Source organism: Musca domestica, unplaced genomic scaffold, assembly GCF_030504385.1.
Source record: "Musca domestica strain aabys unplaced genomic scaffold, Musca_domestica.polishedcontigs.V.1.1 17, whole genome shotgun sequence".
NCBI classification, from domain to species: domain Eukaryota; kingdom Metazoa; phylum Arthropoda; class Insecta; order Diptera; family Muscidae; genus Musca; species Musca domestica.
The window spans coordinates 7,038,014-7,054,846 of record NW_026712230.1 but is presented as its reverse complement, the minus strand read 5'-3'; the positions used below and the strand labels follow the sequence as shown (position 1 = coordinate 7,054,846).

At 35.0% G+C, this 16,833-nt stretch overlaps 2 protein-coding genes across 4 annotated transcripts; both read left to right on the top strand.

Moving 5' to 3' along the window:
* The first annotated feature begins 754 nt into the window (after window positions 1-754).
* On the top strand, window positions 755-9,897 carry LOC131801692 (pro-resilin-like). 3 transcript variants are annotated; one of them, XR_009341902.1, is made up of 2 exons: window positions 755-1,039; window positions 1,235-1,306. XR_009341902.1 is itself a non-coding variant. In XM_059120620.1 (2 exons), the coding sequence occupies exon 2, from the start codon at window positions 9,099-9,101 to the stop codon at window positions 9,765-9,767; it is 669 nt and encodes a 222-aa protein (XP_058976603.1). In that variant the 5' UTR covers window positions 755-1,039; window positions 8,617-9,098; the 3' UTR covers window positions 9,768-9,897. The 3 variants fall into 3 exon arrangements, 2 of the variants coding, with proteins under 2 accessions (XP_058976603.1, XP_058976602.1); XM_059120620.1 differs by lacking the exon at window positions 1,235-1,306 and adding an exon at window positions 8,617-9,897; XM_059120619.1 differs by lacking the exons at window positions 755-1,039; window positions 1,235-1,306 and adding exons at window positions 2,651-2,797; window positions 8,617-9,897.
* A 228-nt stretch (window positions 9,898-10,125) lies between these two features.
* Window positions 10,126-15,315, top strand: LOC101894724 (uncharacterized). The gene is made up of 2 exons (XM_059120690.1): window positions 10,126-10,156; window positions 14,660-15,315. Exons 1-2 carry the CDS (start codon window positions 10,126-10,128, stop codon window positions 15,313-15,315), a joined length of 687 nt encoding a protein of 228 aa, XP_058976673.1.
* The last annotated feature ends 1,518 nt before the right edge of the window (window positions 15,316-16,833 follow it).

Below are 16,833 nucleotides of genomic sequence, written 5' to 3'. Positions count from 1 at the left end.
GCTAAAATCGCAAAAATACCGAATATAGGGAGTTACGAGTACGTGGGCCTGTATATGCAATTTTTGTCATAGGCCGTTACGGTATTCAAATAAGAAACTTGAAACAATTCCGATGAAAAAATATCGCAAATTCATCAAAATACCGAAAATAAGGAGGAACCGTTACCTGGAGGCTATATTATACCTGAATATTTAATTTTCTGTCATAGGATTTAGTACCCATTAGAATTTCAAAGTCCAAATTTCAAACATCTCCGGTGAAAAGTCTAGCATAAATCATCAAAATACCGCATGTCTGGGAGTACAGATTATGGGGTATACCAAAACTTGTACCTATATGCACAGTTCTCCCCAAGGATGTTTATACATACTGGGACTACAAATTTGCAGCAAATTCGGTTTGAAATTGTGACTAAAACACACAAAAAAACTTTAAATCTGCCGGTACAGTTATATGGGGCCTATAGTTAAACGTTGACCTATATAGCCAATTTTCAATAGCAAAAGTCCTGCAGATCTGAAACACATCTGAGTAAAATGTTATTCATTTATTTCAATCAGAAGCTGGTGACATTTTCACAGACGGACGGATAGTTAGACGGACTGAAATCGACATAGAATATTTTTTTTCTGATGTAGAAGGTATGCACTTTGTGGGGTCTAAAATGAGTATTTCGATGAAAAACTTAATATACACTCCATACTATGGTGGACGTTAACAAAACAAAAACTCGAAACATTATAAACAAAGCAGTCGTGTTGCCAAAAATATTCTGAATATTCCAAATAATTATTTTTATTTTTCGAATTCTTTATTTACGTTACAATCTTCTTGTTTGTTTTGAATACATCTGAATCTGTCCTATACTATCGAGAACATACCTCCCTACAAATTTAACCAGATAAACAAATCGAAATCAGAACGCCGTACCGTCACGCGAGCTGTTGGATTCAGCGAATATGATCTGCCAAATATTGGAATCCTGAGTGGGAAATAAGAGCATTCGAACTTGACAGATTGGACCTTAATATGGAAAGGGTAAGTCCATCAAATTTTTAATAATGCTGGAATTTCTCTATCAATATATACACGCATATTTTAAATGACTCTAATTTAAAATTTTTTTCCAAATCTCCCAAAATCTGACTCATTCTGTATATTCATTCAATTTGGTTCGGAGTGACTGCTTCAAAATAATAAAAAATATTTTTTTCTACAACTTTCACTCAACAGTGGTTCGTTTCATGCTACGCGTCCTTCTAATAAATCTGGACACATTTTCTTTTACTTACAATGAAATAAAAATAAATGGCATTTTTTAAAGTTGCATGTAAGGCTGGGATGGGGCATCAGACTACAGTCTATTATTACTGGTTTGCGTCGAGTTCTTAGGAAAATATAGGGCTTGTTATATATTTGCGGATTTAGAGAAACCTCAAATTGTAATTTCCATGACATATTTGGAAAATATTTAGAGAAGTTTTGATTTTACTCCATAACTTCAAATGTGAGAAATCATCCAAACTCTGATAAACATTTAACGATTTAATAAATATTTCAACATTATCTACGATTTATTTAAGAAGGATAAAACAACAATTTAATTTTCATACAATAAAATTTATTGTAGCAAAAATGCAACTTTTAAAACAAAATTATTATTATATGATAAATGAAAATATATTTTGCCTCTGGATGCAATGGAATAAATTTGAATAATAAATAAATTTTACTGATTGATATTCACGTTTAGCGCCGTTGGATCAGTGCAAGTACTTGACATAATTAAAGTAATCAGTATTTTTTCAAAATATTTCGATATCATATAAGGATTAATAGTATGTATCTATTTAATAATATTAAAAATTAAATTTCTTAAACACTCATGGGTACCCCTAATCTCAATAATATTCAATATATCCCTAAAAGTATGCCATGACATTTTTCTTTTATCAGCGATTATGAGGAACATTAACATCATTCAAAAATGATATGCAGAAAAATTAAGAAATAATATTGATTATAATAAAATACTTATAAATAATACATATAACAACCAAAAAATAAAATAAATAAATAACTTAATAAATAAGTTTCAACAATGATTTGTCTGTAATTTTATATTTTATCTTTAATATATGTTCTTTATTCAATTACATAAAAGGCGTCATTATGAATTCATTAGATATTTCAAAGACGAGGTTATTAGGCTAATGAACCCGTGTTTTTAAATTAAACATAATTCATATAATTAAATCACTTGAGCATGCTTCATGTTCCAAATATACGTTGTTTTGCTGGTTAATTATCTAAAAGTTTTTTTCCAACAATTGCAGTTATCATGTCTAAGACAAGTTAAAAACACTAAACGCTAAAGTCGTCACACAACAAATTATTCGAGATCAAAGCAAAATCAGAGAATTTTTTTTTTATTTGTAGACTATCACTCCTTAATAATTAAACGTTTTTTTTTTTTTTTTTTAATTTGAATGCAAAATAAACATAAATTCGGAGATTGGTTAAAAATTTAGTTAAAGTTTTGAAATACATTAAAGTGGATGGAACCGTTTGATGGGTGCAGTACAAAAGCCAGAACAATTTTTCACAACAATATTGATATCTAATGCTAGTTTTAAAATTTCCGGTACCATTGTATGGGGCCATAGTTAAATGTGGACCTATAAAGACGATGTTCAGGCACCAAAAGTAGTACCCTTTACAAATTGTTAATACCAAATTTGAGACAAACGCGTTGAAAAATGTGGCAAAAATAATCCAACTACCGAATATCTGGAGGTAACGTAACATGAATGCTATAAAAAAACTTGCATCTATTTAAACAATGTTCTACCATCGGATCTAAAACTACAAAAACCACATATTAGACAAATTGGTTAGAAATTGTGGCTTCAATTGTCAAAATACCGAATGTCCCAAGATACCGTTATATGGGTACTATAGTAAAACCTGGACCTATGCAGACTGTATTTAGCTACCAGAGTTAAAACCCGTTATAAACTCTTGTTACCAAATTTGGAACAATTCCGGGGAAAATGGGACTAAAGTCATCAAAAGACATAATATCGGGAGGAACCGTTATATGGGGGCTATACGAAAACGTAGTCCGATATAACTCATTTTCATTACCAACTGTCCTAGACTTTTCCCAAGATATGTAGTGTAATTGTGTGACGAGTTATTTTGCAGTTAAAAATGTAGCTAGGTTTTTAAAATACATAAAATCTATTGGGACCTAACTCTTTATGAAACCATTCCAAAACTTAGACCTATTAAAAAAAATGTTTGTCGAAAATTTTCCGCAAGTTGAATTTTCATCCAATAAACAATTTAAAAAAACTTGGACTTCTAATGGTGAAAAACAGGTGGTACTGCTATGTGGGCGTAACACTGAAGAGTAAATCTACAGGTTGAGATGAAAAAACTGCAACCAACTTCAGACTGCTGTCATTTCTAAGCCACTCGCCCGACAGCTACTAAAATTATTCCAGTGACAGCTCATTATATTGTTTACATCCGTACAAAAGCATTTTGGTGAGAATTTTCCAGAAAAAAGTTATTCGTGATGGAATTCAAGTGTGATATTGTGATTTCTTCATATTTGGCTGGAAACCCACAAGTGGTTATCGTTAGAGCACTCCAGCATTTAAATCTGAATAAATCTGAGAGCTGAACATATCGCAATATTCCATCCGGCAATATTGAAATTCCAAAAAGTGCAAGAACTTACACCGAAACATAAAGAAAATTGACTCAAATGAGCTAAAGAGTTGCTTCGCTTGGTCGAAAGTGGTGAACTGCTGAAATTGGTTTTCTCTCCGATGAGAAAACATTCGTTGTCCAGCAGTGTGTAAACAAACAAAATGATCATGTTTACTTTCCAATGAAGTCAGCTGAAAAACGGTTGGTCACCAGAACTCAAGCGCCGGCCATGGTGATGGTGTGGGCCGCCATAACAGCCGATGGTCGCTCTCCGCTCGTAATAATCTCCCGTGGCATCAAAATAAATGCGGAATATTACCGCGAAAATTTTCTGGAGGGTGCATTAAAGCCTTGGTCATGCAAACATTTTGGGCGCAGACTTTGGACATTTCAACAGGACTCAGCACCATCGCACTCAGCACGCGCCACCCAAGAATGGTTACAAAATGAGGTCCCTTGCTTCATTTCCAGCGCACAATGGCCATCAAAATCACCGAATACCAATCCGTTGGACTATTGTGTCCGGAGTATTTTGGAAAGCAAGGTTGGCAATAAAAAATACCAAGCTGTCAATCACATCAAGCAAGCGCTTCGCCGGAAATGGGCCAAAATACCGCAGAGCAACATTCGGGCAGCGTGTGACGATTTCGTTGGCCGTTTCAAGGCCAAATACCGCAGAGCAACATTCGGGCAGCGTGTGACGGTTTCGTTGGTCGTTTCAAGGCCATAATTCGTGCCAATGGTGACCAATTCGAACCAATCTAATATTATCCTAAAATTTGATGCTTTTCCGACATTTTTACTTTGATTCAAAAAAGTTTAAAAACAAGTTAAAAAGCAGTAAGTTCGGCCGGGCCGAACTTTGAATACCCTCCACCATTTGGAACGAATTTGAAAATTTTCAAAAAATAAAATCCTTAAAAAATTCTGTTAAAATTTAAAAAAAACCGAATATAGCCATTATGTTGGGGTCTATAAGACGTGGACGTACATAGGCATTGTTTGTCATAAGTCATTACCATATTCAAATTCGAAACTGAAATAAACGGTGAATAATGTAGTTAAAATCATCAAAATATCGTATAAAGGGAGGTACCGTTATATCGGAACTGTGCGAAGTCCTGGACCAGCATAGAGAATTTTCTGTTACAGGCTGTAGCATCCATTACGAACTTTAAATACGATACCTCAAACAACTTCGGTGAGTTTTGTACCTAAACTCGTCAAAATACCGAATATAGGGAGGTACTGATATATGGGGCCTATACGAAGACCTGGACCTGCATAGACAATTTTCTGTCACAGATTGTAGTTCCCATTACGAACTTTAAATACCAAATTAGAAACAATTCCGAAGAATAATGTCGCTAAAATCATCAAAATACCGAATATAGGGAGGTACCGTTATATGGGGGCTATACGAAGACGGGGACCTGCACAGATAATTTTTTGTCTTAAGCTGTAGTATCCCTTTCGAACTTCAAATACCAAATTTGAAACAATTCCGGTGAATAATGTCGCTAAAAGCATCACAATACCGAATATCGCTATTTTGCATGATTACAACAGACAGACGGTCGCTAAATCGACTTTTTTACGCTGATCAAGAATATATATACTTTAATGGGCCTGACAAGAGTATTTCGAGGAGTTAAAAAGGGAATGACAAAGTTAATTTACCCTCCATAGTATTGTGGATGGTATAAAAAAATTAAAAATTATTGCGTTTGACTTTGTTGCAGTTTTTATCTCACCTGTATCGTTTTACCTTCGGTATTTTTACCATTTTAGCCTCACTTTCTCACGGAATAGTTTAAAATTCGGTATATAGAGCTCATAATATGTTCTACCTCCTGTAGCAGGAAATGCTTATATAGATCTACGTTTTCCTATAGCCCCCATATAATTGTACCTTCCCATATTCGGTATTTTGATGAATTTTGGCTCAATTTCTAGCGGAATAGCTTAAAAACTACATTTATAGTTCATATTGGATTCTATATCCAGTAGCAGAACACTGTCTACATAGATCCACATTTTCCCATAGCTTTGACGATTTACGCCACATTTTCTTAGGGAATTACTTCAAATTCAGTGTTTGGAATCCATAATGAGTTCTTCAGCTTATATTGAACAATTTCTTAACACCATACATAGTGTGGAGGGTATATTAAGTTCGTCATTCCGTCAAATTTTTCAATAAAATTGTTTGAAAATCCACATAAGGATTTCCTTGTGAGTACTTCATCCCCTGCAAGATTATTGCTTATATACGTCCACGACATCGTTTATCCCCAACATAACGGTACCTCCCTATATACAGTATTTTGTTGATTTTAGCAAAATTTTTCAATGGAATTGTCTTTAGAATCCATACTGGGAGTTCTTTCCAAGCACTTCCCTCCCTGGAAGAGAAATATCTATATGGGTTCAAGATATCGTATAGCCCACATATAACGGATTGGCGATTTTGGGGACGTTATTCAGCGAAATTGTTTGAAATTGTATACTTAGAATTCGTAATGAGTACTATAGCCTATGACAAAAAATTGCTTATGCAGGCCCACGTCTTCGTATAGCCTCTTTATAATGGTACATCCCAATATTCGGTATTTTCATAATTGTAGATACATCATTCACCGGAGTTGTTTCAAATTTCGTATTTAGAGTTCGTAATGGGAACTACGGTCTATGACAAAAAATTGTCTATGCAGGTCCAGGCCTTCGTATAGACCCCAATATAACGCCTATATTTGGTATTGTTTGGTTTTGGTATACCTATATTTATATTGTTCGTTCCAAGTGGTGGAGGGTATTCAAAGTGCGGCCCGGCCGAACATACTGCTTTTTTAAATGTTCATAGCTTATAACCCATATTCGGTAGTTTGATGATGCCAACATTTTTACAGAACTGTTTGATATTTGGATACTCCTTGAATACTGGAATTTCTGCAAGATAGAGTCCAAATTACTTGAAATTCGTCACAAAGGTTTTGAATTAAAAATGGGCTATATTGGTCCACGTTTTGGTATAGCCCCCATATAGCCGTTCCTCCAGATTTTCGGTATTTTGGAGGTTTCTCCCACAATTTCCAACCAAATCAGCTGAAACTTATGGGTTTTGGGGTCTGGTCTCTCTCTCTCTCGAAAAAAATATTCGATACTTGGTATAGCCCTAATATAACGGTACCTACCGACTTTCGGCATTTTGAAATTGTCTGTCAGAGTTTCCATCTAAAAATGGGTTTCGCTATTTGGGTTATTTTTTATTTTAATTAAAACGGATTTTCATTATTTAGTTTTGGGGTTTATATGAAGTCGTGGACCTACATGGCTCATTTTTTCACTTAGGATGTAGTATCCATTACGAACTTTAAATGCCAAATTTGAAACAATTCCGGTGAATAATGTAGCTAAAATCATCAAAATACCGAATATCGGGAGATAGCGTTATATGGGGCCTATATGATAACTTGGTCCTATATGGCCCATTTACGAACTTAACCTGACTACTGGCAAAATATATATATATGCAAAATTTTAGCCTTCTATCTCAATTTGTTCGAAAGATAGCGTGATTACAACAGACAGACAAACACACAGACAGACAGACGGACATGGATAAATCGTCTTAGAATTTTACGCTGATCAAGAATATATATACTGACATGAGTATTTCGAGGAGTTACAAACGGAATGACAAAATTAATATACCCTCCATAGTATGGTGGAGGGTATAAAAACAGAATTTTCCACTAAGCCGCGAATATTTTTAATACCAGCGAAACTCAAATACATTAAAAGGTCGCTTCCGACCATTACAGTGATGCTGATAGCCAAGATATCGGATATATGGCATAATAGTTAAAATCTATATTTAAAAGGAATTGAAGTTAATTCGGAACACTCTCTTTCCAGAAAAGGATAAAATCTAAGAAAATCGCGTAAAAATATGCCAATAAAAAAGAGAATATTTTTTGTTGCGTTTTTTTAATTTTTATCATATTTATTTGTTTTCAGGTTGCAATTATAGTCCGATCCTCACGAAATTAGAATCAGAATTAAAGCCATTAGTTATAGAGATGTACAATTAAGGGGTCAAATGGACCAAAACAACTGAAAAGAAATCGACACAGAATTTTGCATGAGGAGAGAGTAGAGTACAGGGAAAAAGTCTTGAATGACCATTGAATTAAATTTAGCTCTAAAATGGACCACAACTTTTGTTTAATATATTTCGAATACATAACAACACGTCGGAGTGCGTATATAAGGGTAACATCTAGGTAGGACTCTATGACATTATTTCAAAAACGAAATCTTCCAAAATAGATTTGGACATAAGGGCACTTCCAACATATTATTGTGTTGCTGGGTATAAAATGGTCGGCTCTACGACTATAGCCTTTGCTTACTTGTTAAAATTCTCTTTTTTAGGTCGGTGTCTTCAATTTTTATTATCATAAATTTCCTAGATACATTTATCAACTATTCAGTAAAAAAGCGTTTTTCTTCATCAGATACATCACATACAATTTTACTAACTTATAGAGGAATTATGTATTGATTACATTAAATTTTGTGCTTTCAATATCAAAAATCAAAATTTGCAATTGCAAATCTATTTTGTTTTTTATAAAACGCCGACTAACCCATTAATAGATCCAAACAAATGCCCGTTCATCAAATGACTAACAAAATATTGACAATTTTTGTTTCGAAACTACCCACTCACCTATGATGCGGAAGTAAACAAACAACTTCGCACGCCCCAGACATCATCGCGACATTTGGCCAAAAAGGGAAAATGAAAACAAAATTCAAAATAAAAATTTCAATGTCACTGTGTCAGTTGGTTGGAGATATGAAAATAAACCACGTTTTTATTTTGGCAGATTCACCGAACGTAGGAATTGAGAAAGAAAACAATAAACGAAGTGCAAAGAGAGACCAAAAGGTGTGGTTGCCTCTAATGCGAAAAAGATGACCGGCAAAATGAAAAACGAGTTAATGACGCGGTTTTGCGGTTGGATCACGGCTGAGCGACGCTTCTATTGTTCTGAACAAACGCAAAGGTAGTGACCGGCGAAAAATCCACCAGCATTTGAATTTCCATTTGTTTGCCAACCAGAAGTCGACGAAGTGATTCAATGACTATGAAGGTCTTCTGGGTTGACGTTTTTGGAAATTTTCAAGTTCAGTTGTTGTTCTAGAGTTCATTATTGCCAAAATCATGCAAACTATTAATCTATTTGCAAAAAATGGTGAATAGAATTTTGAGTTTGCCAAAAGTAGTTCATCGTTCCTACTTGAACGACGTGTCATCGGCAGTTCGGTAGAGTAAAAAAAACAACGAAGAAATAAATCAACTCCATCAATGAGAATGAAGGCTGTGGCGGTGTTTTACTATTTTACTTTGTTAATAGTTTTAGTTGTGGCTCAAAATCGCAACAGATCAGTTAGAAGACGAGCTGAAAATGTCAGTCAAGGATCCGAGGAACAAGGAAGAACTTTGGGACTTTTAAGACCTTTGTTAAATGTGGGTTCTTTGGGTGGTTTCGGTCTTGGCTTTGATCAGCCAATTTCTCCTTACAGACCATCCTATGTGAGACCTCAATCGTCACCGGTAAGACCACAATCGGATCCCTTCTATGGTGGAGGTTATGGAGGCAATCCCTATTACGGCTATGGTGGTTATGGTTATAGACCCAGTTATGGTGGATTCATACCACAATATGCTGGATACCCTTCATATGGATATGGTTACAGGCCGGCTGTATATCCAGGTGCAGGAAACTATGGTGGCGGCTATCCATCTTATAACCCACAACGTCCTGGAGTATCGCCTTCTCGCCCAGTTCCCGCAGTGGGTGGCAATGTTGGTGCGGCTGGTGGTACACCATCTCTTGCGGGCATAGATCCGGCTCAGGCTGCACAGATTGCCAATTTATTGGGACAACTTTTGGGTTCTCAACTTAGGCCACTGCTTGGTGCAGGTGCAGCCGGTAGACCTGGTGATGCCCCAAGTTCATTGGTAAAGAAATGAAAAAGATCGATAATTCAGAATTAGTTGTTAATTAATGAAAAGTATTATTTTTTCAAATGCATAGATTTAAGTTTACTTTTGAAATTAATCCGTTCTTGCCAATAAAATCCGGAAACTAATTATAATTGAATCACAAACAAAAATGTGTAGTTTTATTGGTATTTTTCTAAACTCTTTTTTTTTGATAAATAATTCGAAATGTCGAAAATATATACGCCAATTGATAACTGAGGAGAGTAGATTTTGCGGGGTTAATTTGTTGGACTGAAAGTTGCAGCTGAAAGCGAAAGCGAAGAAATGGATTTGTTGCTATTTGAAAATTTTAAATCTGAGTCACAGACGGAGGAAAGCGCTAGAAATGAAACCAGTTAGGAAAGGTCAAAAGTCGGGTGGGTCGACTATATGGCACCCTATGCTTATATTGTTTATTGGGAATATCATGCCACTTATGAACCAAATAACATTGCTGTATAGTGCATGATATGACTGAAAAAATCTATTGAATTTGGCCTGATATTACATATGTAGTGAGCAACAACCGTAAAATCGGATGAAAATGTATATCGAAGCTATACAAAAATCTGAAAATCTGAAAATCTCAATAGAATTTGGCAGAGGTATTTTCGAGCTGTATATGATGTCCGGTATCAAATATCATTTTTGCGGAGTGCATATTACGCGTGTTAGTGACTTAAAACCCCAATTCGGATAAAACATATATATGGGAGCTGTAGCTATATTTGAACCTATTTTCTCCAAATTTGATGTACTTACTTTTAGACTGAATTCGGTCGGATGTGCCACAATTCACTCCATTACATTCCAGTATTTTGACCTATGTTAGAACAAGTGCTCATATGAAATTTAACCGCTCATACTTCCTGGAACCCCACCCACAAGAGTTCAACATATTGAATAATTACTTTTTAACTTTGCAAATCAATGTCCGATTTCCTTCAAATTTTGAACATCTCTATAAAAGCTGAAATATTTCGCAAACAATATACATAAATCTCACATAAAATGAATCGGATATCCGTTATAGTCCAAACTTGGTCCGCGGTAATATATATATAGCACCTTTTCGTACCTTCCTCCCAAAAGGTATTTTGAATACCAACACTCTCATAAAATGTGATATTTATGATAGTTTTCTGCAAAGTTGCCACACTGCCTTTTTTCCGATTTTTAGTTATTTAGTTCGAAATTTATTTTAAATTATTGCAAATGTAAGCTAAACAAGTAAAAAAGCTGTAAGTTCGGCCTGGCCGAACTTCGTACAGGGTAAGTGTGCCTAAGTTCGGCATGTCCCAGTAGTCGGCACTTTTTATTTTTAAGCCCAAATTAATGAAACTATTATAACTAAATGCATTTTGTTTACTTCAAATATATTGCCAGCTATCTTTGTGTACAATTTCTCTAAGAAAAGATGATTTATTTTAATAAAAATTAAATTTTTGTCTGTGAAGGTCCTCAACAATCAATATTCTTAAGAATAGTACAATAAAGAAGTCGAATCAGTTTAACTAAACAAAAATATTATATTTTAATGAATTAATTTATTATTATTATTAATTTTTCTTAAAAAAAAATTGTATGCCGACTGTTGGAACATGCCATACCGCCAATTGGCAAGTGGTGCCGACTAATGGCAAAAAAAGCATTGTTTTAATAAAACTACAAATTTATGAAATTTTATAAAAAGTCATTAAAACTTTATTTATTATTGCAAAAACTATACACAATTTCGAATCTGAATAAATTAACTTTGTAATAATTGAAAAGTTCCACTCAGAATGGTGAGCGATTAAAAACGCGAAAATCCTAAAAGTGCCGACTACTGGTACACTTACCCTACTCTCCACCATTTTTAACTAATTTGGCAATTTTCAAAAAATAAAATCCGATAAAAATTCTGTTAAAATCTTAAAAATACCAAATGTAGCCGTCATTAGAGTGTAAACGACCCAAACGCGAAACTTGAAAAAAAAAAAAAATCGGTGAATAATGTCGCTAAAATCAACAAAGTACCGAATATCGGGAGGTATCGTTATACGGGGGTTTAAAAAAGAGGTGGACCTGCACAGACAATTTTCTGTCTTAGGCTGTAATATCCATTTCGAACTTCAAATACCAAATTTGAAACAATTCCGGTGAATAATGTCGCTAAAATCATCAAAATACCCAATATCCCATTTAGCCCATTTTCAATACCAAAAGTGTTGCAGACATAATTTACATTTGAGTAAAATTTTATCAATCTATTCCATTTCGTTCGGAAGCTAGAGTGATTCCACAGACATATAGACGGACAGGCGGACGGACATCGCTAAGTCGACATAGAATTTTATGCTGATGAAGAATATATATACTTTGTGGGGTCTAAAATGTATATTTCGAGGTGTTACAATTCCGTTTGTAACAAACTTAATATACCCTTCATATAATGGTGGAGGATATAATGAAATTGTGTTCGAAGTCTTTATTTTTGTTGCTTTTTATTTACTATATATTTTTTGACATTTCGATTGCAATATTTGAATTTTCTCCCAACGAGTTGACATACTTATATATTTTTAGCCTTTCCTTTTTAGATCGAACGAATGAAATTAATTTTTACCACTGGAGTTGTCTTTATTAAAAGATTTTGTTAATCAGCAGATAAAAACATACTCCTAATATGGTATTACTAGATGAATTAATAAGTTATGGTATTGCCCAATTTTGATTTAAAATGTTTATTAGAACTCTGTCATTTTTATACCCTACAACACTATGTGTTGGGGGTATTATAAGTTTGATTGGGCCAAAAATTATGTAACACCACGAAATATTGGTTTCCCACATAGGAAAGTATATATGGATCATCCTAGCTCGCCGAGCTGAGTCGATCTAGCTATGTATGTCCGTCCGTCCGTCTGTCCGTCTGTCCGTCTGTCCATGTTAATTTGTAATCACTCTACAGGTCGCAATTATGGCCCGATCTTCACGAAATTTAGAATGGAGGTCGGGGATGGGCCAGAATAGAACCCTATTTCTTGTTGAGATGATCGCCAAATGTTTAGGGGTTGAAATGGACCAAATACTGAAAAAATGTCGGTTTTTGCAGTAGCTATACAGGTCGCAATTATAGACCAATCGACGCGGAATTTCGCATGTAGCTAGAGTTTAGGACGGGGAAGAAGCCTACTAATTTGGGTGGTCATCGGATAATATTTAGCGGGTAAAATAGACCATATATTTTGTGTTGAAAAAATTCAAAATTTTTCATTAAACCGCGAATATTTTAAATCCCGGCGAAATCACAAAGCCATGACAGGGTTACTTCTGATCTTTACATTGATGTTAACATCCAACAAACCGGATATATAGCAAAATATGTGCGATATATATGTCTATCAAAGAAGATATGCTTGAAAAATCTCTTATATGTCGAGAACGGCTGAACTGATTTCGACAGTTCTCATTAATTCAGAATGGTCTCTTGGCAGGAAAGAAACAACGTCTAAAAAATCGCATAAAAATATCTCTCTAAAGATGAAAATATTGATTTTGTAAAATTTTCTCATATTTTTTTCAATTTTGTCACATTTTTGGCATATTTTCATTTTGAATTAAACATTTGGTAATATTTCTACAGCTAACAAAACTAAGTAGTTAGGATATCAGGATATCATATACAGATCGCATTTATGGCCCGATCCTTACGAAATTTTGCATGGGGATAAGATGAGGGTCAGAATAGAAGCCTACTCTTTTTGGAGATAATCGCCATATATTTAGGGGTTGAAATGGACCAAAAAACTGCAAAATTGTCAGCAGGTCGTAATTATCGCCCGATCCTCACGCACATTTGAAAGGGGGTTACCGGACATTGCAAAAGCTAAGCAGTTTTGGATGGTCATCCAAAAATATTCAATGTGTGAAATAATTTGCCAACTTTTGTAGACAAAATACGAAAATGTCCATTCCAGAGACTTTTTCGAGAATTCACAAATACAGGAAAGACGCACTTCTGACTATTTCGTTAACGAATATAGTCAAATGTCTGTATCTCATATAGATGCGTTTCAGTCAAAAAGCAATAATAAATGTTAATCTTTTGCCACTTCTAAGAAATTATAGGTCTTTGGGAAATATTGGTTCCAGATCTAGGAAGACCATTTAAGTGCAACATCTACCAATAAATTGGAAATGAGCAAATTAGTTTAAGTTGCTATTATTCGAAAATTAGAGAACGAAACCTGATGGTTTTCTTTTATTATTTGTCACAATATCTTGTGGAATTCTTTCGAGTATCTCGCCAATATAAACTGTAACACTTATTATAGTGTTGTAGGGTATTCAACGGTCGGCCCCGCTCGACTGTAGCCTTTGCTTACTTGTTTTTTTATAAAATTTCCATTAATGCTACTCATGTAAATGCTTATTTAGAGAATATATATTTCTCTCAAACGGTATTATTGTACTTATCCAAATAAAGTAGGTGAAAATGAAACGAACAGTTTGCACAAACATATGTAGCTAGGGTTGTTTGTGATAAAGCCATTATTTTTTTGCAAATCAAACATCAAAACAAAAGCGAAGAGCTTCTCATTACCATTTAACCTAAACACCCACCTGATATTGCAAACATAAAGCACAAATAACCGTTTAAAGAACAATATTTTGCTATTCTCAATCATAGTTTTTTGTTGTTGCTTTTTCTAAAATACCAATTAATCTAAAATCGGTTAAGTTACTATAAAACATAAGGTTCTGGCAATATTCGAAAATAGTTGATTGGAGTTCGACAACGCAGACATATATCGAAAACAGATGCAAACAAAGTTATTTTTAGTAAAATTCCTACAAAATAAAAATGAAGCTCCTTGTTGTTGTGAATATTTTAGTATTTTCAGCAGTGCTAGTGTCTGCTCAGAGAAGTCGTCAGCAGCGTCCACAACGCCAGCGGAGCCGAGAACCCGCACGTCAAGGTCGTACATTGGGTTTAATAAGCCCAGCTCTCAATTTGTTAAATTTCGGTGGTTTGGGCACAAATATACTCGGCTATGATGCACCAATATCACCATTTAGTCGAATTAGACCTATAAGTCCACTGGCTGCGGATCCCTTCTTTGTGCCATACAGACGTCCGTTACCTGTCAAACCATTAGCAGATCCCTATTATGATCTCTATGACAGATACCATGGCTATAACTCGTTTGGATATAAACCTTATTATGGTCTTTTGTCGCAACTAGCAATACGCCGACCTTTGCCATATGGTTTTGACCCGGCGGTAAATTCTTTATACGGCGCTGGGCCAGTGGCAGCGGCATCGGCTCCTCTCAGACCAGCCACAACATCTTCTGCACCGGCAGCGGCGGCAGCAGCTCCAACGTCACCATCAAATTTAAGTCCAGATCAGGCAGCACAAGTTGCCAATCTATTGGGACAACTTTTAGGACAACAACTGCGACCGTTAGTTGGTGGCAGTCCAGCTGCTGACACACCAAGTGATGAAGTCGTATCAGAACCTGAAAACTCAAAACGTTTATATTATTAGTAGCCATTTTATTAATAAGTTGTTATTATTGTTTTCGTAGTTTGTAAGTTGTTAGTAGTTTAAATACAGAAACTTATAAATACAATTTATCGGCTCTTTTTTAATCATTATATCTAAAATCGGGCATTACAAGGTTGGGTTTGACAATATTGCCTTTTAGTTGATACTTAACGAAATACCATATGGCAAGTCCTGTTGGGAAATGTCGCCAGGATCTTCAAAATACCACTAATTGGGCTTAATGGGGGCTTCTCCGATACATAAGAGTAAATCTACTTGCTGAGATTCTTAAAATATGAAATCACGCGAATTTTGGCTAGGTGCTTCAAAACGGATTAATTGCTTCGGTGTCAATTTGGGCCTATAGTAAATTACATTTAACGGAGAGCTTGAATTGAAAGGTTCCAAAGTTCAATATAATGAAAATCAAGAGATATCTTTATACGACGAACCTGTGAACTGCAACTTTCTGCAAGGAAAAAGTACGGTGTTATTTTAGAAACCTGAATACACAATTTTGACCACTTAATTATTTATACCCTTGTTCAACTTATGTGGGTGGGGCCCAGAATGAGTGGATCGATACTTGCCAATCATTTTGGGACATAAAATCTGACATTAATTTCCTACTTTAGGGAAGTTATTACTATTCAGAATTCTGACCTTTTGTAGGCTAGGTGCAGTGTAGTTCTTGTAATATAGAAAAAAAAAAATGTGAAATGTGCATAATTTCGAAGAAAATTGGACATTGGAATTTATGTGTTACGGGAGCTTGAATTATTCAACATTTTTATCTGGCCTAAGTCATATCTAAATATCATGGTCTGCCAAGTTTGAGTTATATCGAAATGAGATTTGCATATTTTGTAAAAATATATATTGAACCATCTCAGACAATCCCATTGAAAGTTATAGTGTACAGCTGACGGCCAGACAGACGGGTATGACTAGATCGACTTCAAATTGATTTTGTCCAAAGAGACCTATGGTCTAAGACCGTTATTTTATTAGACACATTTTCGCCGCATCGATTTAATGATGACCATCCGTCTGTTTGTCGGTTCATCCGTCTATATTCGTACCTCCCTATATTCTGCATTTTGATGATTTTAGCGGCATTATTCATCGGAATTGTTTCAAATTTCGTATATGAAGATCTTAATGGGTACTACAGCTTGCGATAATTTTAACGACATTCACCACAATTATTTGAAATTTCGTATTTGAAGTTCCCAAACAGGTCTAGGTCTTCGTATGACCCCTAAATATCAGTACTTTACTATATTCGGTATTTTGATGATTTTAGAGACATTGTTCACCGGAATCGTTTCAACCTTCGTAACGAGTACTACAGCCTGCCACAGAAAACTGCCTATGCAGGTCCACGTCTTCGTATTTACCCTACAATAACGGTAACTCCCTATATTCGGTATTTTTAAGATTTTAACAGAATTTTTAACAGGTTATATTTTATATATACTAGCTGACCCGGTCCGCGTTGCCAGCCCCTTCTTTTAG

Coding starts and splice junctions, on each gene's coding strand:
- LOC131801692 (XM_059120620.1), top strand. CDS start 9,099: ATGAGAATGAAGGCTGTGGCGGTGTTTTACTATTTTACTTTGTTAATA.
- LOC101894724 (XM_059120690.1), top strand. CDS start 10,126: ATGAAACCAGTTAGGAAAGGTCAAAAGTCGG. Junction 10,157..14,659: donor TAGGAAAGGTCAAAAGTCGG/GTGGGTCGACTA, acceptor TGAATATTTTAG/TATTTTCAGCAGTGCTAGTG.